Source organism: Aspergillus caelatus, assembly GCF_009193585.1.
Source record: "Aspergillus caelatus strain CBS 763.97 unplaced genomic scaffold BDV27scaffold_230, whole genome shotgun sequence".
In the NCBI taxonomy this organism is placed as follows: Eukaryota; Fungi; Ascomycota; class Eurotiomycetes; order Eurotiales; family Aspergillaceae; genus Aspergillus; species Aspergillus caelatus.
In genome coordinates, this window is record NW_022475493.1 from 22,022 (window position 1) to 45,200 (window position 23,179).

At 48.8% G+C, this 23,179-nt stretch overlaps 7 protein-coding genes across 7 annotated transcripts; 4 read left to right on the plus strand and 3 right to left on the minus strand.

Annotated features, from left to right (window-relative positions):
• Nucleotides 1-150: 150 nt before the first annotated feature.
• Nucleotides 151-913, minus strand: BDV27DRAFT_162014 (Mpv17/PMP22 family protein; the record flags this gene model as incomplete). The annotated part of the gene is made up of 5 exons (XM_032073316.1): nt 151-221; nt 273-578; nt 629-734; nt 795-849; nt 903-913. 5 exons carry the CDS (start codon nt 911-913, stop codon nt 151-153), a joined length of 549 nt encoding a protein of 182 aa, XP_031923154.1.
• Nucleotides 914-2,433: 1,520 nt separating this feature from the next.
• BDV27DRAFT_135130 (Zn(II)2Cys6 transcription factor) lies at nt 2,434-4,916 on the plus strand. Its single transcript, XM_032068459.1, has 3 exons — nt 2,434-2,815; nt 2,870-3,528; nt 3,723-4,916. The coding sequence occupies exons 1-3, from the start codon at nt 2,462-2,464 to the stop codon at nt 4,729-4,731; spliced, it is 2,022 nt and encodes a 673-aa protein (XP_031923155.1). The 5' UTR covers nt 2,434-2,461; the 3' UTR covers nt 4,732-4,916.
• Nucleotides 4,917-5,110: 194 nt separating this feature from the next.
• Nucleotides 5,111-6,093, plus strand: BDV27DRAFT_135131 (uncharacterized protein). The gene has a single exon (XM_032068460.1). It carries the CDS (start codon nt 5,267-5,269, stop codon nt 5,825-5,827), a length of 561 nt encoding a protein of 186 aa, XP_031923156.1. The 5' UTR covers nt 5,111-5,266; the 3' UTR covers nt 5,828-6,093.
• Nucleotides 6,094-6,942: 849 nt separating this feature from the next.
• BDV27DRAFT_168153 (TolB family protein) lies at nt 6,943-8,904 on the plus strand (the record flags this gene model as incomplete). The annotated part of the gene is made up of 1 exon (XM_032074697.1): nt 6,943-8,904. The coding sequence occupies one exon, from the start codon at nt 6,943-6,945 to the stop codon at nt 8,884-8,886; it is 1,944 nt and encodes a 647-aa protein (XP_031923157.1). The 3' UTR covers nt 8,887-8,904.
• Nucleotides 8,905-9,344: 440 nt separating this feature from the next.
• Nucleotides 9,345-11,726, minus strand: BDV27DRAFT_168155 (OPT family oligopeptide transporter; the record flags this gene model as incomplete). Its single annotated transcript, XM_032074698.1, has 1 exon — nt 9,345-11,726. The coding sequence occupies one exon, from the start codon at nt 11,724-11,726 to the stop codon at nt 9,345-9,347; it is 2,382 nt and encodes a 793-aa protein (XP_031923158.1).
• A 1,444-nt stretch (nt 11,727-13,170) lies between these two features.
• BDV27DRAFT_162019 (sugar porter family MFS transporter) lies at nt 13,171-15,387 on the minus strand (the record flags this gene model as incomplete). Its single annotated transcript, XM_032073317.1, has 5 exons — nt 13,171-13,346; nt 13,401-13,938; nt 14,099-14,794; nt 14,847-14,923; nt 15,006-15,387. The coding sequence occupies 5 exons, from the start codon at nt 15,385-15,387 to the stop codon at nt 13,171-13,173; spliced, it is 1,869 nt and encodes a 622-aa protein (XP_031923159.1).
• A 4,602-nt stretch (nt 15,388-19,989) lies between these two features.
• BDV27DRAFT_149017 (uncharacterized protein) lies at nt 19,990-21,283 on the plus strand (the record flags this gene model as incomplete). The annotated part of the gene is made up of 4 exons (XM_032070991.1): nt 19,990-20,247; nt 20,310-20,695; nt 20,770-20,834; nt 20,898-21,283. 4 exons carry the CDS (start codon nt 19,990-19,992, stop codon nt 21,281-21,283), a joined length of 1,095 nt encoding a protein of 364 aa, XP_031923160.1.
• Between the last annotated feature and the right edge of the window lie 1,896 nt (nt 21,284-23,179).

Below are 23,179 nucleotides of genomic sequence, written 5' to 3' on the forward strand. Positions count from 1 at the left end.
CCGAAAGGGAAACATGCCGTCATTCTATAACGTCGAGGTGAAAAATAAAAGTGGAGAACAATGATCGACCCTTTTTTGCCCCAATACTGTGCGCATCGTGCCTTGTTGACCGGTCTATAGGCTTTTGATCGTCAAGTAGCCCAGAAGCAATCACACAACAGGTAGCTCTTGTAGCTGGCCATTATCGGCGTTGTTCAAGAAGCTCAAGAAGCAATTCCACCCTGACGGAATTAGTATACACTCGTCCCAAGAAATGATTAGACGTTACGTACCAATATTGAATACATTGACCGTCAGGACTCGGTACTGCAACGGTACGAAATACAGATTCACGGTCTGCAGGGCGGGCCAGATCGTCCAGTTCGTCCGGAGTGCTTCCCAATACGTCTTGTTCAGCTTCTCCCTCGGATCACCTCCTTCCATGAGGGACATGCTGGAGAGGAATACGCCAATCATGGTCGGAGCACAGACTAACTGGTCCGTGGCGACGCGAGCCACGAGGGTTTTCCCCGGGGTGCCGAGATTGATACGGCTCTGCAGGAATTGAAACCATTTCGTGGCAACCGGGCCGAACACAGCTGCAACGAACTCAGTAATAGAACTTAGAACTCCGGGAAGCCAGGCTCACCTCCACCATAGAGTGCCATGCGGGCAGTACGGGTTACATCATGACGAGCAAGGCCTTTCTTCTCGACCCCTTGCTGCGCTAGACCGTCTCCCACGGCGAAGAGGCACTTTGCGCGCTCAGTTAGTCACCAAAACTTAAGCTCAGAGACTGGAGAAGCGTTACATACCGCCGTGGTTAAACTTTGGGTCAGGACAGGGCGCTGGATTAAACTTCGTTGATACCTGCGCGCATCGCATCAGTATCATTTAACAAATTGAGGGGGAAAATGACCTACCAACTGAACATTGTGCAGAAAGGGTTTGAGGATGGTTTATCTCGAGTGAAAATGTACCTAAAGAGAGAAGAAAGGTCGAACTCCTTGAGAAGTCCATAAATGATTGTTGACAAAAACCTGCATTCCAATGGCTGTGACGCAATGTCGGAATTCTCCTGATTAGGAAATCCTTCCGCCACTTGTCCTCAAACCCTTGATCAACATAACTACATAGTATCTCTTCTTCAACGATAGTAGTGAAAGGCTGTCCTTAGGTAATGCATGCTGGGACTTAGTTACCGTGTGGAGTTATAAATCACTTGACATTCAAACATACTGTTTGATATGCGCATCGCTCTATAGCCAGAAAGTACGTGCTGAAGGAGAAGATCATCCCAATAGATTACCAAAAAATAAAAATAAAAATGTCCAGACCCCCAAAGACGTCTTGATGGGGCTCTAGTGCGAATTTCTGGTGTTCACAGCCCCAGCTTGAGCTCGAGGGCTATGAATCGTGTCCATGTGGTGTGACCGACATAGATGCCGGCGGGTAAATTGTACAGACAGGAAAACTGCACGATTTGCTTCTGTTTTGGTTCCTTGTTGATTTTTGCGATCAAGTACGTTTCGAAAGCAGGGTCTCGGTAGAAATTCTTGGTGTGAACTCTGTCCAAGAGTAGAAAGACGCGTGCTAGAAAATCATCCCATTAGACCACCCCGAGGTGTCCGGACATGGACGTTGCATTTACATGGTATATATTTCCTGGTTGAAGTACGCAAACGATATTGCATATGGCGTGCTGAACCAAGAATACTTACTTATTAGTAGGACCTCCAAAAGAATTGCTCTAGATTGAGTTTCATCGAGTTATATGTAGAGGACAATACTTCCCGAAGATATATTATGATGTCACGGGAATAAGCCCGATTACAATATACTGAGATTTTTACAAATGATCGAAGATACACTCCTATATACGGCTGTCTCGAAATTTGAAGTCCCCTCAGCCAGCCGCGTACCCTCCAACAGCGTTACCTGGTACTGCGCTGTTGCTGTCTTCACCCTAGCATCCATTCCCCTCACATTCTTCGTCATGAGTAATATATACTGTATGCTCTAGCAAAGGGCCATGTACGATGATGAGCCCATTACTAAGGTCTACAAAGAGATTGATCGACTGGTTCGCAGATGGAGCATCAGGAAAGGCGTTCACAGCCTGTTTCCGTTGCTTAGATGGGCTGCTGGGGTTATGGCTATCTGTGGATAGTCATACCACGAAACCGGCTGGGGTTTCGGAGCGGACGCCTTCAAATTGCTACACCTGCCACATTGGTTTTTCGAAATAACGGTCATCCCCACCCGGCTTATTCCAAGTCTACAGCTGGCATTTGTCTCCTGTTCTCGAAGCGCATCAATAAATTTGAATTGAATGATGGGCTTGGGACGGGGCTAAACCGTTTTGGGGGCCACAGATCTTAGATAAGATCACATGGGCTCACCCCATTCAACAGCTGACCTCTTGATTCCCTAAGATGCTAATCAAATCTTGAAAGAGAAGCCCCCAGTTCATGCCGCCAACATGCAACGTCGGCGACGGCGGCAGGTTCCTGTCTCCTGCCAACTTTGTCGCACCATGAAGCTAAAGTGCGATCGGGAACAGCCGTGCTCAAATTGCTCGACGCGTGGAGTTACATGCGAGAGAGTACATGCTGTGCCTCCATCGGTCCAACCAGCTCTCCCAAATAGCACCCATAATGATGTCTTGGCCCGCCTGCAGAGACTAGAAGACATTGTTCTCCGATCTCATGGGGCTGATGACAGACAGAACATTCCTTCAGCAAGTGTCACGGTTGTGGCTCCTCCGTCGTATATTTCCGATGGTGAGAGTGATACCAGGTGGCTGGAAGGCGTTGGCAGTCGTGAGGCCTCAATCGTGAGTGATCGATAGCCCGCGGCAGCATTTCTCTAGTAACTGGTGTACGGTTAGATATCAGGTTTGTCCAACAGAACCTCTTTTAGCATCATATCTCTTGAGCGGGCGTTGCCCACCATAATCTCTGGACACTCGCCTGGCAGTAACGCAGGGTCGGGAAGCACAGTGATGAGTGTCTGGCTGCTCCCCGAAGATGAAGCCACCTGGCTGCTTGAGCGCTACACAGAATACATAGCATTTGTACATCATGTTGTCCACATACCCTCTACTCGCCTTATTCTGGAGGGCGCGTACAAACGACTGTCGCTCGGGTTGAGCGTTGTGCCTGGCCATGTCGCCCTTCTATTAAGTATCTTTGCTACCACCGCATATATGCTGGAGCCAAAGACTGCCGACTCACTATTTCTCAATCAAGCAAACGCTATAAGTTGCGCTATTCTCTGGACGAAAGCGGCTCTCGATATCCTGGAATACTCTCGTCGCAATACTCATGGCTCGATAGAGGATGTCCAGGCAACAATCATTTTGTCATTCATGATTTTTAATGTCGAGGGATTTTCTCCAAGGTTCCGTGCAATGAGCAGTAACGCTCTGATCATGGCAAAAGACTTGTCGCTCCATCGTATCGATGCAGACATTTCTAGATGTAAAGAAAGCCCCGTACAGATGGAGATTAATAGACGGATATGGTGGCATCTGGTTGCGACAGACTGGTGAGCTCCTCATCTTTCGATGCTTTCATGGACACATTAAATCCACGGTGTGATGCACTATTTCAATTGGCATATCACTTTCTCTCTGTATTATTTTCTATCCCCCCACCCTCCTGTACTTCCCGTGTCGTTGTCCACAGCCAGGATCCCTCACACCATGGAGAAAGACGATCAACTCTGACGTTGTTAATCAGGTTTTTGTCACTATCAGGTGGCTCCCAGCAAGGAACGTACTCAATACATCCTAAGCATATGTGCGTGAACCATCCACGTAACATTGATGATGTGGATCTAGAGCATCCCGACCTGGAGTACAGCCTCCCATTATCGCAGCCAACGCCAATGACCTACTACATACTGCGAATCAAGCTGGCAGAAATGTCTCGCATCGTAATAGATACGCTGCCCCTTTCACCCTCAGACTGGCCGACGGTGAGCTACGACACCATCATGTCATTGGACAGGAGATTCGATGACTTCCTGCGGGATCTTCCCATATTCTTCCGACATGATGAAGCAAGTCGTCAGCAGAGCCGCGATGTTGACCGCCAGTATCCTCAAATAATTTTTCAACGATACATCATAGGCAGCAGCTTTTATTCCTGTCGAGCCAAACTGAACCAGCCATTCCTTACTCGTATATCGATGGACGAGCGCTACAGTTATTCTAGAAATGTCTGTCTGCAATCCGCTCGAAGTATAATCAACATGGACAAATTGATAAGCCAGGATGCCGGCCTTCTTTCATCCGTGCACGTACGGTTAGCTACATTTCTCTGGACCTTCTTCTCAGCCACCGCTGTCCTTGTTATGGATTTATGTATTAATAAAGATGAAGACAACGAAGGCCGGCGACAAGAGGTTATGGAGGCATGCGGTGTGCTGAAGCAGGCGGAGGAAACATCTCCTGTCGCTGGTCAGTTTCTGAAGTCACTTATTAATATCCTCCACAAGTACCATATCCAGGTCTCGCCAGCTGTTACTCCGCGACCTGTGCCAACGGGAAGTTGCTCACATCTGAGTCCGGCGACCCTGTATCCAACAGTGCCAAGTACGATAGATGGCAACGACATGTGGCCCAGTTATCTCGAAGGAATGGGGAATTTTGATAGGATGTGGCAAAGTTTCATCGACCTCGGAGACTCAGATGTTGTTACCAATTGGGATGATATGTTCTCTGCCCTCGATGCTAGGGCTCTGTAGCATCGAGCTACTCTATTAAATGGGGGTGTGTGTCTATCTTCTCCAGCTCTATCAGTCGCCAAAATTCTTCTATGGGTTCATTTCGCTGGTGTGTACAGTAGCTACGGGTTTTCATTCCATAGTGATCATTATGTATAGCTCCCTAGGATATGTCAGAAGCTCAATCCAGTGATACAACCATATAATATAACGTGAAATAATGTGACAAGGATGTCTTCCTATGAGTTCTACTCATTCATATTAACTATTCTGTACACGTCTTCAACGTTCGAAGATTCGCAATGGACTGCCAAGACTCTGTGACTCATCTCGTACTTGAGCCCACAAGGATATATAAGAACGGTGTCTTCCTCACATATGATACCGAGCTTTAGCACATCCTCATATTCTGCATGGTTCTGTCAGTTCAAGACGATAATCTCACCGAACAACCGAGCCCTAGATTATACCAAAAACGGCGGGCTCCGAACAATCGAACATACTCATTACAACTGAACTCGCGAGCAATTACCGTCTCGTCAGTGATTCTCAAGTCATGTCACTACCCATCGAACCTCAGACCTGGACCAAAGATGCGTTCATTGTATCAACGGATAAAACCCTCCTCTCAGTGTCAGCCATCAACACCGCGTTCGACACTGATGCCATGTACTGGACGAAAAGTTACCCTGAGAAAATCCTAAAACAGATCATTGAGGGTTCCTTTTGCTTCGGATTGTACAAGCCCAAGCCGACTATCCCTGGCCAGAACGGTGAAAGCAACGGCATCTCAAGTGATAGTCCAACACACTCAAAAGAACATGTAGATCAGATCGGATTTGCCCGGCTTATCACGGACAATGTAACATTCGCGTATCTAACCGACTTGTACATCCTCCCGGAATATCAGGGTCACGGTCTTGGGGGTTGGCTGATTGATTGCGTGGATGAGGTATTGCGACCGCTGCCGTACTTGAGGTGGTTTATGTTGCGGACATCCGCGGAGAAGAGCAAGCAGTCGTACGAGAAGCGGTTGGAAATGAGTGTTTTGGATACGAGCTGCATCAGTGAGGGGGCAGTCATGATGGGGAGGAAGGGGAAGGCGAATATGGCTTGACTCTTCCTTAGAATCGACAATTAGGGTGGATTTCTAGGAAGGGTTGATAGCATGTTAGCTTGAGAGCGTTCAGGATGTCAATGTGTCCCACAGGGGAAACACAACTAATGCACATGTGATGACTTATGTAGCTCCTAGCGGCAATGCACGGAATGGGCTTTGGCGTTCTTGCACAATTTGCATCATAGGGTTCATAACCAGACGAAAAGAGGAAGTTATCCTTCCTGCGTTGAGTCAGGGCTCTTTACAAATCCACTATGACAACCAAAGGGGACACCACACATGGCTTCACGTCGTACTCCTCCCTCTCCGAGCCATTACCACCTATCCATCAAATGTCCACTAATGAAAGGGCAATATGGCGGTTTGAACCGACAATACTACCGTTTATCCGATGAGCCGGTCCCACTGTGATTCACTTCGGTAGCAGCTTTCCAGCTCTAATTGCCTCAAACCCTGGCATCTGTCGGGATTTCGCCGCCGGAAATTAATTATCAATCAATTGTCTCTGGTTGCCAAGAGCTCAACAGGACATTCATCTTATCAGATTGGGCCACCCAGTCTCTTGAGTGTTGAAGCACTCCACCAGGTCCACTGGCCTGTCTCGGAGATAATATCCCGACATGCATCAATGCTCGGCCGAGGTGGTCTTGTAGGGCATAGACTCGGAGATTGAGAACATAATCTTATCCGATAATCACCACCAGGAGAAGAAATTTATAAACGACCATGCAGATCATTGTCTGTTCGAGTGAACTAGCCAGTGGGTGAGACCGCTAAATTGCGCATGCTGGTGAATTTGGGTGCCCATCTTAATATCGATTCATTTTCCGCGGTCTTGGCGCCGTCTGTACAGACGAAGTCTGCTTCGCAGATCGACCAAGATGTTGCCTATCATGGCATGCAAAGCAAGCTTCAACCGATGTGCCACTGTTTCATAACGCTTGATTACGCACTATGCAGTTTCCCACTAGCTGGTTGGTCACTGAATCCACAAGCGCAGGTTTTCTGCTTCGCACAAGGCCGTCGATCTGCATAAATACTATACCCCATCCTCCTCGCTCAAAGATTATTCCATCGTCAGGATCACAAGAGGAAGATCCAAGGACACAAGCATGCGCTGGCTTACCTCTACGGTATGGGCCCTCGCCGTGGGCTCAAGCTTTGCAACAGCCCACAAAGCAATGCACTTTGCGATGGAGCAAGATTTCGACATAATGCCTCGGACCCATTCCGCTCGTGGACTACCGGCTCCCGGCAAAAAGGGAGTTATGCTCATGAACCGAATTGGACCATCGTCGTCGGAGCTGTACGTGGCCAACATTGATGGTAGCAACGAGCGGAAACTGCTGGGAAACAACTCCAGATTCGACTACCATGCCTCTTTCTCGCCCGATGGGCAATGGATTACCTTTACCTCGGAGCGCAACGGCGACGGTAACTCGGACCTCTACCGTTGCCATGCGGACGGCTCCGGGCTAGAGAAGCTGGTGGCAACCTCCTCCGTCGAGGATGCAGGTGTGCTGTCTCCCGACGCGAGCAAGGTGGCATGGGTCTCGACAGCGAACGGATACACGACAAATGTTTGGGTGATGGATCTGAAAACGGGCGAACAACGGAACCTCACCAACTTGGAGGGAGTCAAGGGTGACCCTAACAAACCCAATGGCTACTTCCGTCCCAGCTGGTCACCCGATGGCGAATGGATTGCGTTCTCCTCGGATCGCAACACGGAATGGCGTGGACACGGTAATGGGACTGGCTGGGAGCACACGCAAGAGTTGTCGGTGTATGTCATCCGGCCGGACGGAACGGACTTTCGCAAAATCGCATCCAAGACGGGATGGAGTCTTGGGTCTCCCAGGTGGTCACCAGACGGCTCGCGGATCATCTTCTACGAGATCACGACGGAAAACACATGGGACGCACACCGGCCCGAATCGGTCGCCAGTGCCACTTCGCAGATTGTATCTGTTGACTTTGCCACTGGACTGGATCGGATTCAGCATACGAATGGAGCGGGTGTGAAAATCTCGCCACAATACGTAACAGCAGGGAATATTGGCTACCTGGTCAAGGGCGGATCGAACGAAGGCATTCACTACACCGCTGAGAGCTCCACTCGCGCGGTGATTAATGGAACGATGCGGTCACCGTCATGGTCACCGGATGGCAAGTCCATTGTCTATGAGAAGTCGGAGTTTGAGGCGCGTCCGATGGAGAAGAAACTCTACAGCTGGGATCCCGAGTGGGAATACAGGTTTACCGACGTGTTCCCGGATCTGTCACAACAAGGTCGACTAGCTATCACGCAGAAGCAACTGGGTAACTCTAGCATCGTCACAATGAGACCAGACGGAATGGACGAAAAGCTCGTCTTCGACCCATTGACCCAAAGCAATATCAGCTCCAGTGAAGTCGGCCAGGGCCTGGCCGGTGCATTCCAGCCCACTTGGTCACCCGATGGGGAATGGATTGCCTTTGGCATCGGAGCTTGGTTCCAGTCCCGCGCGACTGGTAAGGGATACATTGCGAGGGCCAAAGCAGACGGGTCGTATTCTGAGATCCTCACCAACGGTACGATCAATGCGGGATTCCCCAGCTACTCGTTGGATGGGCGGTACTTAGTCTACCGTGTATGGGGTGCTGAGTTTGGGCTTCGCATCATGGATTTGACCGATAGGAGTGTTCGCGTTTTGACTACGACCCGGGACAACCTTCCCTTCTACTCGCCGGATGGGCAGCGGATCGTCTTCACACGCCGGACGAGCTACACCAACTTCGACGTGTGCACTATACGTCCGGATGGGTCGGACCTGAAGGTGCTCACATCGAGCGGGGCCAATGATGCCCATGCAACCTGGACCACGGACGGCCGTATTCTCTATGCAAGTGGCATGTATGGCTTCCGGGATGAAGCCGCCATCTATGACAACACCTTCCAGCCGTACGGTCAGATTTTCGTCATGAATGCAGACGGGTCGAATAAGACTATCATCACCGACAGTATCTGGGAGGATTCGATGGCGTTGTACCTACCCAACGAGCTGCTTGAGTAAAGTGGTTGTTATATCGCTGTCATAGGATAAGAGTTCTATTAAATGGGCTATGTGGCATGCAATGCCACAGATAGTGACACTGAAGGCGCTGAAAGAATGGACCCGTATGCCACTTTTGTCAGACTCAAGCCACCACCAAGTCCGCGTTTATTAGAAGCCGAATAAATCTTCACAATTCACATGCATGTGTGCAAGAGTACCATAGAGTAGAACTCGGTTGGAAAGTCTACTATAAAATTGTAAGTATCTGTCTCCCAACGCCGATATGACCACATGCCAAAACAACCGGGTTCAAGGACCCGACAAGATGCTAAGTACTACCAGATTATGATGAACTATGAGAGCTCCAGAACAGATAGGCTAAGAGAGTAGATGGGTAGTTTATTATAGAGAAGAGAACTATGTACAACAGGCATGCTATATACACCATTAGTATGAGTAATCCTGCTTGGCTTTATTCACAATGCGAAGCACCGCTCAACAGAGTCCGCATTATTGCCCCACCAATTGGGCATCTTGATCTGCTTCCCGGAACCAAAGAACAGGAAGATCAACAACATGTTCAGATTAAAGCCGGCATCGAAGGCGGCGGCAACCATGTAGCTGTACCGTTTCCAGGTCTCGAACCGACGCCGATAAGCCCAGTACATGACCACATATCCTCCGATGATGGCCGAAGTATATCCTGTGCTGATGTTACCGTAGAAGACCGACAGACCAGAGAAAAAGATAGTAACGTTCCACAGATCAACCCGCAATCGTGGGAAACAACGGTGAAGAATGTACAGCATTGGGGGGATCACAGCTCCCACGAGGAAAGAGTAAGGGAGAACCCTCAGTTCAGGATTTTCGAACATTTTCTGAGGTCCAATGACAGCGTATTGCACTCCGAGAGTATTAGAACCGATGATTGATTGACCAGTCCACTGGTTCAGCGGGTCCTTCTCAACACCCTTGAGGATGTTGCCCTTGGTGTTCAAGACCCAGCGAATTACGCCGTAATTCACTGGAATACCGAGAACAGTTCCAAATATTTGGGAGAAAAAGACCGTGCGCGGTGGGATGTGCATATAATGTCCGATCTTCTGATCTTGAAGCATATACTGGGCTCGATACCAAGCATCGCCAGCGATCGCTCCGTAGGTGGAAGGTCCACAGGGGTGACGGTGGGATGCGCCTGCTTTCGTGTGGACCATGTACCCGTACAGCATCTCGTTGAATGTGCCTACTGCGAGCTGATAGTTGGAGATTGCGTACAACCAACCGAAGGGGAGGACGAAAACACCGGCCGTAGCCAGGCCGACAAACAGCGTCCAGACTGGGATCCAAAGGTATCCGCATGCGGTGGCCACAAGAAGGATGATAAACCCAGCCAGGAAGAGGGCCACGTACCACCACAGTGGCACCTCCTTGTATTGCCTCTGGAGCACGTTAAGACGATCATGATATTGATAGTTGATATTTTGGCCCTTGGCCTTTTCCGACTTCCGACGGGACGCAATAGCCTTCTTCAGGTTCGACTTCAGCTGATAGAACCCGAATGTAGCAATCCAGGTAACGGCCGCGGTCACCTTGGCATAGTCGAAGAATGTGGCCCAAGCATTGTGTAGTCCCATGTACATGAGACCATGTTCTTCGTAAGCTGTTTGATTCAAGCGAAAGTCGGGGGTCAAAACGTCTAAGACCGGGTACTTGGTGCCATTTGCCATGAATAGCGAGTTCGACATTAGGCCGTGCTTGTATGAGCCCAAATTTCCCCACTTGGCGGCTGGAAGGAGGACCCAACAGCTCACGACATATGCCAGGAACAGAATGACCTGTGTCCACCACGGTGTGAGTAGAATCGATGAGCCGTTCCAGTTAATATTCGACCAATCGAAGGTTAAATTGAGAAAGCCCATTCCCCCGAGACCTGAACCAATAAAATTGGCTACAGGATTGTGGGGAGCGACCCAGCAAAGAAACGCCAGAGAAGACGTGAAAGGAAACACATACTCGGGGAGGAATTGCCATAAGGTCATTCCCACGAGAGACAGGAAGAAGATCTTGAGCTGACGCCTAGCAAGGGGTGACGAAACATCTTGCTTCCGGAATGTCTCGAAGAGGGTGGTCTGCATGAGGGCCTGTGGCCAGACATATGTGGGATCGTAGAGAAGTAGCTGCCGCGCGATGGCTGCAAATGCGTACCCAACCCAAACAATGGCGAACATGAAGAAAATTGCAACTGCTGGATTGAGCCTTTCACCGTAGAAGAGCTCCGCAAGGGCAATGGGAGTATAGCCCAGGTTATACGTGGCACCAGAGGCAGCGGTCAACGTAACCAGCACATGTTCTTTGGCACTCCAAGGCGCTGGATTGAGGTTGAATGACCATTTCGTAAAAGGCATACGAACCTCCCTGGCTGGAAACACCCGTGCAAAGAAGTTTCCGACGTAGTGGGTTGCGATCTGGACAAAAAAGATCGAATACGGTGCCTGAGTCGTACGGAAGTGGCTCATCTGAGACAGAAAAGCCCCAGGAACGATAAAGATGATCGACAAGAGAAAATATCGGAAGGTAATCGTGGGTAAGGTCGGATCATCGGTGAGACTGACCAGCTGCCGGACCTCACGGGGTAACGCTGCGATCTCTGGATTCTCTTCGGTCTCCTGCTCTATTGCATCTGTCTCACTAAGTTTCTTCACATATTCCTCATCGCTGGACGATCGCTCGTCCACGGACGCCAACTTCTTGTCCGTATTGGATATCCGATCGCTATCATTGTCCGTCACGGGTGAGGGAGTATCCAAGGGATCCTCTGTTGCCCTCGAAAACTTTCGAGAGACCGCGGACAGAACCATTGATGTTTAATGGCGTCGATCCTTGTCACTGGATTCGATTGACCTTCAGCACACGTAGAGGGCTTTCTGGCCACGGTTTTCGCGGAGAGGACGAGTTGAATCGCACACACACATACATCGTGTCCACCGGCGAGCCACTGCAGTTATAGATAAAATTGATTACTTTGTCCTCATCTATCAGGCTAAATGACGTGATCGAGTTTTCATTAAGCAATCGAAACCCCAGCCGGATCCGGAAGCGGTGCTAAATGTAACGTGGATAACACTGCGTCCCACTTTTACATGGAAACAGAAAGACCACAATGCTTGAATGTAGCCAAGTTGGGCGCAAGCAAATGCAGCGGGGCCAACGTGGTAGGTTCAGTTCTCATACGCCGGATGTGCTTGGCAAATGGCGTTATCGGAGGAAGCGCATTCGTGATCGTCGATTAGTACTTTTTCTGTATACTGACTTGGATGAAGCCTTGAATCTTGGCCGGTGATTGGCTGGGCGGCGAGAAAGCGGCCCGTGACCGACACGCTTAATTTAGTCTAGTGGCAACCTGTCCCAATCCGGCCATTCAACCCTAACCCTTTCTTTTCACTTTTTTCTTCTCCACGGAAGTGTTGAAACAGAACTAGGGGGGAAAAGTAGTAATAAATAAATAAAGTAGAAGGAGAGCATGATAAATCCCTCCACCTGGCCTTCGGGATGCCGTCTCCGAGTAGAATCTTATCTCATATCCCTGTCGATTCGCTATATTCCGACCGTCAGGGTCTGATCTGGACAGGATCCACCGGAGTGATCATGTCATTGACTTGTCTTGAACTTCCATAGACTTGCAGATTGCGTGCTTGCCTTTCCCCGTCGTAAACCATCGGAGAACGGAGTAAGTTTTGGTCATATTTTTTCAGCTGCTGCTAACTTGGCTGGGAGTAAATGATTGTCTCGGATCCTACCGTCCATCCCACAAATGATAGACTAGCTAAGCTCCGACACTAAACCGTTCGAAAAAGTGGCGACATCTTCTCCCAATCGGACGTTTCCTGAGCTAAGAAAGAAATTTTTCCTAGTGGTTTTCTTGTTAGATTGAGATATCCCTCAACCCAGTATGGGCAGTCGTCTTCTCCATCGTGAAGCCTCAACAAGGTAACCTATGCTAGTCGGCAACGAGTCCGCTCTAAGGGATATTAGCGTTGGGCCCCTTCTTCTCATTTTGTTCATTCATTGAATTACACGACTTATTGATAATATTAGATTCAAGGAACGAACTAACACCACGAGATACAACCACTTCATGTATTACATCGTAAGAAAAAGAAACAAACCTAGAGACTCGAAGCAAGAACTGCCACCGCGCGTATTAGTTTCACCTACAGCGCTGCGAGCTCACTGGCTGCAAGCGGTACCATAAGCCGAGATTCAAGTATGCACGTGTCTAAAGTATCTCGACCGATCGAGGCTTTACTTCTCTCCCGTCTCCGAAAGATGCTCCGCTCCTTCGTAAAGCTTAGGCAACGGCTCGAGCTTTTGCCGCAGAACCCAGACACGGAAATGCCAGGCCGCATTCCTGAGTTGGTACATCGCATGCTTCCTAGTCGGGACTGAGAACACCTGATCCAATTCCTCCAGGGTGAGGGCTATCATTTATCAGTAATTGATCAGTGCCCCAGGCGTCACTAAGGATCACTTACATTTAGTCTCCGGAACGAATAGCAAGACAAGCACCCATCCAACCAAACACCACGCAGCGTACCAGCCAAACGCCCCTTGCGGCTGGAAAGCGCGCAGGAGTGACGGCCAGGTGAATGAAAGGATGAAGTTGAAACACCATGTGGTGGCGGTAGCCCAGGACATGCCGACTTCACGCACATGCAGTGGGAAGGCTTCAGCGGAGTATGTGAAGGGCACAGGTCCTTCACCAGGTGAGTAGAATACTTCGAACAGGTACATGCCTGTTGTCACCATGGCCACGCGTTTCCTGCTATATTTAATCCCTTCTTCGATCCAAAACGAAAAGCCGGCCCAGAAAAGACAGATGGCAAGGAAAGGAAAGGTAAAGAGCAAGAGATTCCGTCGGCCCCATGTGTCGATCGTGAAGAATGCCGGCAGCGCAAAAACCCAGTTCAGGATACCTGTTCCCATCGACGCCAACAGCGCCTCCTGGATCGAATATCCTGATTCCGTAAAGATTGTAGTTGAATAGTAGGCTATGACGTTTACCCCACAAAACTAAGATGATAAATGCTCGATTAGCCCCTCGTTCCATGCGTAAAAGTCAACGATGAGTTCTAGGGTTTCCCCCGGAGTGCCGGAGGTGAGATAGCATCCTGGCCAATCGGCCCTTATCCAATCATATTTCACCCCGAGCGTTCATTAGGAGACTACTTACCTGCTGCAAAAACATGACAATCCAGGTGGCAAGTGTTGCTCGTGCATTGCGGGGAATTGTGAAGAGCTCCAGAAACATAGTGAAGAAGTTCTTTCCCTTGTTCACCTCTCTTTCGAGCTCAACACCGACATATGCATAGTACAAGTCACGTGCTGCTTGAAGGTCTGTAGGGCGAAGGATGCGGAAAGCCTCGTAGGCCTTGTTGATTTTATTGTGCTCAATCAACCAACGAGGGGATTCAGGACAGAGGTAAACCTGCGCACAGACGACTAATGGCAAAACCACCGTCGAGCCCAACATCAGACGCCACGATAGGTTGTCCGGCAAGCCCATGAACGCAACCCCCATGATATTTCCCAACATGATACCGAAGGCGGTCCACATCTGCCACATCATGACCAGCGCTCCTCGAATCGGAGCGGGCGAACACTCGGCGGCATAAACGGGGACCGTAGACGATTTGGAACCGATGCCGAGACCAAGAACGAAGCGAGCGATAAACAGGTTGACCCAGGAGTTACATACACCTTCCCAGACTGAGGCCACAGCAGCAATGAAGCAAGACACCCAGATAGTACCACGCCGTGCCAAGTATCTATTCATAGGCTCCGTGAGCCAACAGCCGATAACTGCACAAGCCAGATAGGGGGCGCCAACAACGAGACCAGTGATATATTCGCTCTTAATATTGAGTTCCTTCGTATCAAGTCAGAACTGCAGTTCTCGTGCTCGAATGTATCTATCTCACCTTGAGGTAAATGGCCTGTGCGCCATTGTTGACGGTTTCGTCCATACCTTGAACCGCGGCGGCCAACGAGCACATGGCTAAAACCCAATTAGCACAGTTCAGGCCATCAAAAACAGTAAAAGAACATGCCGCGCTCAGCGACTGATTCTTAGTACGTACACGCCATGAAGTAAAGCTGCCAAGGCTGCGACCATTTATGCGTGTGTTCGCGCCGAATAGCCTCCCTCTCATCCTCGGTCAGCTCTGGGATATTGTGGGCATCCTGAGGATTCTGCGAAATCAGAGCTCCTTTACGGAAAAGCTCTTTATGGGCATCCAGACCATACTGGGCACAAAATCTGTCCACATCCTCCATGAGCTGCTGGCGGGGAATGCCTTCTAGAGGGTTCTTGAAGACGGCGCTGAGCTTATTTGGGGGTCGGCCCTCGATGTCGTAAATACTCGAGCGCCTTGGCTTCTCCGAATGTTCGGCTGTCGGAGACACTTCATCCATGCCATCTATCTTGTGGTGGCCGGCATCCGGCCCGCGTTCGTCCTTCATTGTGGGGGTTCTATGAAACTTAGGAACAAGAATAGAAGAAGTAAAGTCTGAATAGCAGATCTATCAGGGGCAGAAGGGGCTTTCAGGTGATTGCAGGTATCGGAAGACAGTAATCCCAATTTTCCGGCCAACTAGTGGCTTCCTAGTAGCTAGCATAGCTTGACCGAAATAGCTATGATACCTCACAAGAACAAGGTGTCCACCGTGAGGTGCGGGGCTGCGAGTCCGGCTTTATAGGACATACTGGGTAACAGCCTCAGCGAATGGCTTCACACGGCCAATCATATCATGGCCAATCACATGGGACCAGGTCATCTCTAAATCCTCTCAGCAGTCAGACGCGGCCCATGCCGCTACCAGGTAATGGAGAGTGTGTGTACGGGAGTTTTAGTCCACGAACCATATTTTTCAACGGTTTCAGAGTAAGAAACTCAGGCTCCATGCAAGAGAGCCATGCGGGTTATACTAGGAAATAGTGTTGCAAGCCAACGGCAGGAATGATTGTTCTCTGATGGCATCTCCTCAACGCTATGACTCTCCAGTCAGGAGTCAAAAAGTAATCAGCGACGTATGGCGTTGGGCTGTCCCAAGCATCGCCCAATCAAACGAGACCAGACCGGGGCGTATGTACAGTATGTAGTATGGGAAAAGTCTCTGTTGTCATCATACCATCACGAGTCATGGCATAGTTGCACTGTCACCCTGTCTCGACGTATCTAATGCTTTTTTTTCGACGGAGATATGCCCCGGTCAGACGAGTAACCCCACACATGCCATTTCCCCAACGCGGAACCCCGTGGGGGAGGGCAGTCAGAGACAGAAAAGTGGAGAGGACACACATGGTGGGTCACGAAAGACACCACGAGTCAGACCATGGAAAAGCCCAAGTCGAAATTAAGTGTCCGACTGGCATTGGCCGTTCCGATCTTCCGGACTAGTCATAAACTAAGCAACACGAAGCCTTTGGGGGGCCTGAGGCCAAGACGGATCTGCGGGGTGGCGCCCAATTACGTGTGGGCGGAGCCCTACCTCTTGCGTCATTGCGCTTGAGGATTGGGAACTTCCTCGATGAATTGGCTGCCGTGGGCTTCTATGGGGGTAAGCCTCGATCTCTACTTCGCTGCCAAGAGAACTGTGACGTTGATATGATTGTTGCGGCACCATGGGTCTGTTCGCCCCAATCACCCAAGATTGTGGAGATTGCCCGGTGGGTAGAATTCCAGTAGATATTAGCTATTAGTAGCACTGTAACAAATTCAATACCCTCCATGGCAGTCTCTCTCAAGCCCGACGAAAGCTCCACCTTCCAGACCAGGTTAACCTACGTGCCAACAGTGCTATGTGGGGATTGATCCATCCCTTATGTTGTCACGAGTATATGTATCATTCCTCAAATAGAAGAAAAGAAGATGAAACATGAGGGAGAGACCCATCACTCTTAATGTATATATGGTTAAGTGCAGTCCCAGCTATCTAGCTAGCATATAGAAAGGAGAAAGGTAGAATATAACGTCCCAAGCCCTTTCGCAGTCACCAAGCATTACATTACTACTAGTAACTTTTATATAATATAGATTATCAGTCCCCTTTGGAAACGAGGCTTCTACTAAACTGTTGTATCGTGGAAAGGATGAAAGCAGCTGGCACCAAAATCTATGGGTGGCCGGCATAGCTACTCGAAGTATAAAAGCCTACGTCACAGTTGCACAGGTCTATGAAAGAGCACTCGGAGACAACAACCTAGAAGGGGTTGTCGTAAAGAAAAAGAGATTTGCCCATCAATTCTTTCGTCGTCATCCTACATAGTGGACGAAGTCCGAATTCTTTCTCCTGTTACACAATGAATCATTCTGTTACCAGTAACCTTCCTTTATTCGTGTACGACAGTCGCAGAGCGTCGGTGCGAGCTTTCGTAGATTAATTTGCATGCGAATGTAATGTTCCAAGAAAAGGAAAAAAGAAGAACATAAGAAGCTATATACTCTACTAGTGGCACCGGATGGGGCACGTCTGCTAGGATTTGGAATGGATTTATACGAACCCTCGAGAATGGTAGGCAATCTAACTCTCACTACTAATAAATACGTTAAATTGTTGTGAAATGTGATTGATAATGCGTGCCAGCTAATATTAGATGGTAACACAAGGTCAGGAATTCATCGAATTGCAGGCGAATATATCAGTGTAGTTGGTACTCTTCCATATCAGAAACTTTGTTTACAGCGGAAACAGAATAGAAACGGAAGCTGGGGATGAGAGAAAGGGACGACTGTCGCGAAGGTGAATGGGGTATAAGGAGGGTACGAACAAGAGTACGGAATATGTCAAAAGGAGACGCAAGAATACTCAACAATGTTGGTTAAAGCTCTCCAGCATCCGCACAAAGGTAAGATCGATCGATCAAATAGCCTTCAGGAGGACTCGAGTTGCGTCTGTAAGAAGTGACACTTGAAGACTTGACTATAACCGTATATTGTATACCACGACTCTCAGCACATGCCTTATTGCACAAAGACCCACCGGTCGCTAGCACCTCCTACTCCACATTTTAAGAGTAATGCGGGAGAAATTGGAGTCTGGTCATGATACACGAGCGAAATCATTGTGTATTAAAGCGAAGCGTGGGTGAGCACCGCACCCTGTGATCGGAAGGGAACCCAATCGGTGAAAGGGAGAGGATCGATAACCGGCAACGAAGCCTTTGCCCGGAGCTGAATTTTCTGCGCCATAGGTACCACTAGACATACCTTCTACTAGATGAATCTACCTGAAAGAGACATGGTCATGTCGATCATCCGTGGGCATGTCAAGGAATATGAGCTACATACAGTAGTTCATACGCCGTGGCCGTTTCTGCAGCATACCTTATTCACCGAGGCTATAAAGGGTTGATATAGAGCATAATGGATGTGAGAAAGCTATGAATCAAGCGCATGTTGAAAGCTGGGCTTTCAGTCTTCAAAAGAATGGTGTCTGTTAGAAGTAAACTACTCGTCCAAGAGATAACATACAAGAGAGATACCGATACTAAGGCATAGTTATTAGTGATTACAGGTGTATTTTCTTAATAATATACATGCGTTTCTCACAAGCAGCCAAACACATCATTGCACAATAAGGTTTGGTTGGTACTAAACGGATATCTGTAGTTATATACGCTATCACGTCTGAATCGTCTGCCGGACGTACTGGTAAAACCGTCACCTCAGAACTAAAACCAGACGTCTGTGTTCGTTCTAGCTATTTTACGCGGACATACTCCGTACGCAATACTCAATCATTCCACGGGCCACGGGACAACATAGCTGCCCATCTTCAGGCAACGTTGGTTCAGAATTGCTGGGCTTGCACACAGTCAACTATGAATCCCATCTATTTGCCCGGAACAGACACGGAAGGTCGACTCCGTAACCGACTTAAAAGTTTTATACACTAGAAGAAGGCAATCTTGACAATCATGCACGTCAAAGAAATTCTCTTATCCCGCGCTCCACTGTGGCCGCTCACTCTTCCGCTAAACGTTATGAATCAAATCGGTAATAAACCGTTCACCTCAAGGAATTAGTCTCTAGTATAATGTTAACTAGGAAAATCGTATTACACTAAAAGTCAGATGTCCACTTGGGCGATGGTACGCGACTTTCCACATTTGCGTAGCCGCCGAGGCTTTACCGATAACGTCCACGAACTTTTGAAAAAGAAATGATCCACTTTGAATCATTCAATTTTTTTGGTTTCTCGCTCGCGTTGGTTACTTGTATGGGACATGGGGATCGACACTCAGGGCCTGGCTAAGCCCAATCAGGTTAGTCCTCTGCATGACCCAAATAAACTCATGCGTTCTAGCAAACCCTAGTCCAGCAAATATTGGAAACCAACACTGCCGGCCCCGTTTGAGGCGTAATTTTCTGTGATGCCGAGATCCTGCGGCCGTGTGCCGATCACCAGGAGCTGCATTAGGAAAGTATTGGCACTAAGTGGTGATTCCTGTGAGGTAATGGTTTGAACTGTCTACGATACGAGACGGTACTGACAAGAATAGCGCATCTCCACCCAAAAACTTGACTCTCCGAACTTGCCCCTGGGTAACTCACACACGAGTATTGTGGGGCTGGCACAGGGACGGCAATCCATTGCGTAGAGACGAGCCTCAACAGCCAAATGCGATGATGGGTATGGTGGGTCAATTATGAACCGTGCCTAGATCGCAATCTTCTGTGTTCAAGAAGCCGGACGACCCAAGCCATCGGGTGGGCAGAATTGGTAGGTTGCTATGACCAGTTGGTAGCACTTTTACGGAATCAGACCAAGGCTGGTTGTTTTTGAGCAAAAAATATATATATAATAATAATGAAGGCTTCATCTACCGACTGATGAGCGTGACGATCATCGACTCTGGAGCCGTCCAATGATCCACCGAACGCAATAGGCATAGTATACCAATAAAGTTGACCAGGGCACAGACGAAAATCAGTCCCTGCACCTCACTAATTGATTAGTGAGAACCCTGTTCTGTGATTCTCCTTAAAACGTCGCGTAGCAGGCCATGAACCACTTCTAGCCTCATAGCACGACACAGATTGCCGCCCATCGCGTCAAAAAATGGCGAATGACAAGAGTGAGGCGATTATCATCGTGACGTCCATCTTTCTTGCGCTGTCCTTTCTTACAGTCAGCCTTCGATGCTACGTCCGACTACATCTCATCCGAGCTTTTGGCGCGGATGACTATATGATGGTCCTTGCGATGGCCTTCAACATTGCATTCGCTATCTGCGGCATTGCCGGCGCCTCCACGGGGCTGGGAAAGAAGATGAATTATTTTGCAGATAAGCCGAACGACCTGAAAGACTCGCTGCGCGTACGCTCCCCGTGCTGTCATATGATCTGTTTTGAATTCATAACGTACTCATCCACTTTTAGTTCTGGTGGGTTGGCCAGATATTCTACGCTCTGACGGGCACCGCCGGCAGGACTTCTATTGCGATTTCACTTCTGCGTATCACTGTCGTCCGCGTACACCTGATCATTATCTATTCAACGATCGCCTTGAGTATTGCGGTTGGTCTACTCTTCTTCTTCGCGACCCTCCTCGAATGCCGCCCCATCCATTATGTCTGGGATTATGGAATGATGTCCTCACACTGTGTCAGCAAAGACTTTCTTTTGGACATCGTCTATACGCATAGCGTGATTGCCGCTTTGTGCGACCTCACCCTGGGTATTCTACCTCTTTTCATGATCTGGAAGCTACAGATGAATAGACGTGCGAAGTTCTCTCTCGGAGTCATTCTTGGACTGGGTTGCTTGTGAGTCTCATCAGCCATGACATGCGTGATACAACGAAAGAGGACATGTGCTGAGAGATCATGCATGGGCTTAGGGCAGGAGCTGCGGTTGTGATTCGTTTGCCATACAACGAAAAGTTCAAAGATCCGGACTTTCTTTGTGAGTTCATCCCTTGTCAGCAAGCAGCTAGGATTGTGTGACTTTCCACCAACAGCGCTGTAGATGCCACCGCCACCCTCTCTATCCTAGCGAATATCGAAGCCGGTCTCGGAATCACAGCGGGCTGTCTATCAACCCTTCGACCCCTCGTGCGAATGCTGCGCGGCGGCAGTTCCAATCCAAGTCAAGGAAGAAACGCAGGATCATCCATCCCGTTGTCCCGGTCACGTCTTGCTCGTAAAGAGAGGCAAAAGCTGTCCCACCACGAATCGGGCACTTGCTGGGCAGATGTTCCCAACGACGGATATAAGAATATTACCACCTCAACTACCATCTTAGGGAGCCGTGCGACGAAGCGTGACAGCAGTGAGGAGAGCCTCACTCCACGATATCTCCCACCGACCGTGACGGTGCAGAATACATTCGAGGTATCTGTGGCGGAGCACTAGCAATGATTATATGTCGAGCTAGGGGTAGAATCCAGAGCTTTCTGTAAAATAATATCTAATACTAATGACCCATAATGTCTCTTTTGTTCCAACACGCTATGCGCTGTATGCAGGATGCCTCTTTAATCGTACTCTTTGCGAATAGTATTTCAAATGATCATTGATAGGTACCTTTACTCAACCATCTCAATCTCGACTATGATGCCACCGCAGATCTGTCCAAGGCTTTCAGTGTCAACAAAGCGACAGCATTAGTGGGGATTTCGAAATCCAAGTAGCCCACTCATTACTTGCCTTCGGCTTCTAGAGAACGACAATCAGATAATGTTGAGGACCCACACTCCAGTACCAAATAGATCCGCCTGGCCCCGACGATTTCTCGTCGACGACACGAACGGATCCACTATTAACTACGGCCGGTTGTTCCTACCAATAAGGGCCCGAGATGGCCTAAATGCCCAGCATGAACCGCGTCGGAGGAACTAAATTAGTCGTGCGGTAGCGTGGCCGAGGAGCGAAATGTCACCCAAGACGACCCTAAGAAGCAAGATTGTTTCGGGGGGAACTTTCCATCGCTGTGAATAGGCTAACTAATATAGGTCTGAAGTACGGAGTACTTCGCAACTTTTTTTTTTTTTTTTTTTTTTGCGTCAACAAATACGCTGAATTCTAAAGGCATATCCCTCTCATGCATGTCACATGTGTAGGAGAAGTTTTGTCGCGCTTATGAGAACCTCAACTCATATGCCATACAAACTTGTAAAATCTTGGGGGAAAGCCTGGGTTTATCTCGATCTCCGGAAAAGGTACAACCAAGAAACTTGGAGTACTCTTGAACTACTAACATTCGAAGACCGTCCCTGATCCAAGAGCTGTGTCCTAGTGTCGAATATAGAAGCTGGACGAGGACTAACCGATGGTTATTAGAATGAGGATTGTCTCGGTAAGTCAAATAGGCACAGCACCGAGGTCTTCTGGGCCAGCTAAGGATCCTGGGAGAATCTAAAGATTAGGTTCTTCGTAATTCCGATCTGGGTAACTATGGTAGGTACTTTTACTTTGACAACCCATGCTCCAAGGCTGCAGCGCATGTCAGATACTACATAGCAATGCGTTCAAAGCTCAAGCTAATGATTGAACGAAATTCTAGATCTGGGCTTGGCAATTCCCCTGGGGCTAGCTGGCGCAGGCGATCCTCGGTATGTGCTTTGAACCTTGGGTCGGCTCGGCCGCCGAAGGATACACTATTCCGTATACGAACTTCTCGAACAAAGAGGTTTGCTCGATCGGCAAGTAAATCATGGTACCCTTGAGCTCTTAGTAGCGCAGGCTTTTTCATAAATAATCATTCGACATGGAAGAAGGGATCGGTCTCAGCGGCGTTAGCCCTTGTTTCTTGCAGGAGCCTTAGGTATGAAACCACACATTGAGTTTTGTCCATCGGCGGATAAGCATTCCAGAAAACGCCTCGTCTCCAATATCCATATAGCCTCAGGTAGCTAGGTACAGGAAATTAGAAACACTTGATCTGAAAGATGAATTGACTGTGCATCAGCTGAGAGTGCATTTGGCGACTATGTTTCCCATTAGCTTTTTTCATATTGAACGTCGCGCATGGTTAGACGAATATTGTAATTCCACTCGATTGGTTGTCGAGCTGTTGTCATACGTGAAGCTATCTGATTTGTCTGCAAAAGAAGATCCCCTTCAGCCGGAGAATTCCTGTTCAAAGTTACGAACGTGAATGTGCTTGGACCGCGAAGATTGGTTGATCTTTTACCAAAACTCCGATGAGTCTGGTTTGGCTGCAATGTGAGAAGCAAGGGGTTGAGAAAATAGACACAACAAACACAGCGCCATTGGAATGTCAGGCCACGCAACAAGTGAAGAAGTGCA

Excerpts from the sequence above, each read along its gene's own strand:
- BDV27DRAFT_135130 (XM_032068459.1), top strand. The coding sequence starts at position 2,462 with ATGCAACGTCGGCGACGGCGGCAGGTTCCTGTCTCCTGCCAACTTTGT. Across the intron at positions 2,816-2,869 it reads GCAGTCGTGAGGCCTCAATC|ATATCAGGTTTGTCCAACAG; the intron begins GTGAGTGATCGA and ends GTGTACGGTTAG. Across the intron at positions 3,529-3,722 it reads CATCTGGTTGCGACAGACTG|GTTTTTGTCACTATCAGGTG; the intron begins GTGAGCTCCTCA and ends GTTGTTAATCAG.
- BDV27DRAFT_135131 (XM_032068460.1), top strand. The coding sequence starts at position 5,267 with ATGTCACTACCCATCGAACCTCAGACCTGGACCAAAGATGCGTTCATT.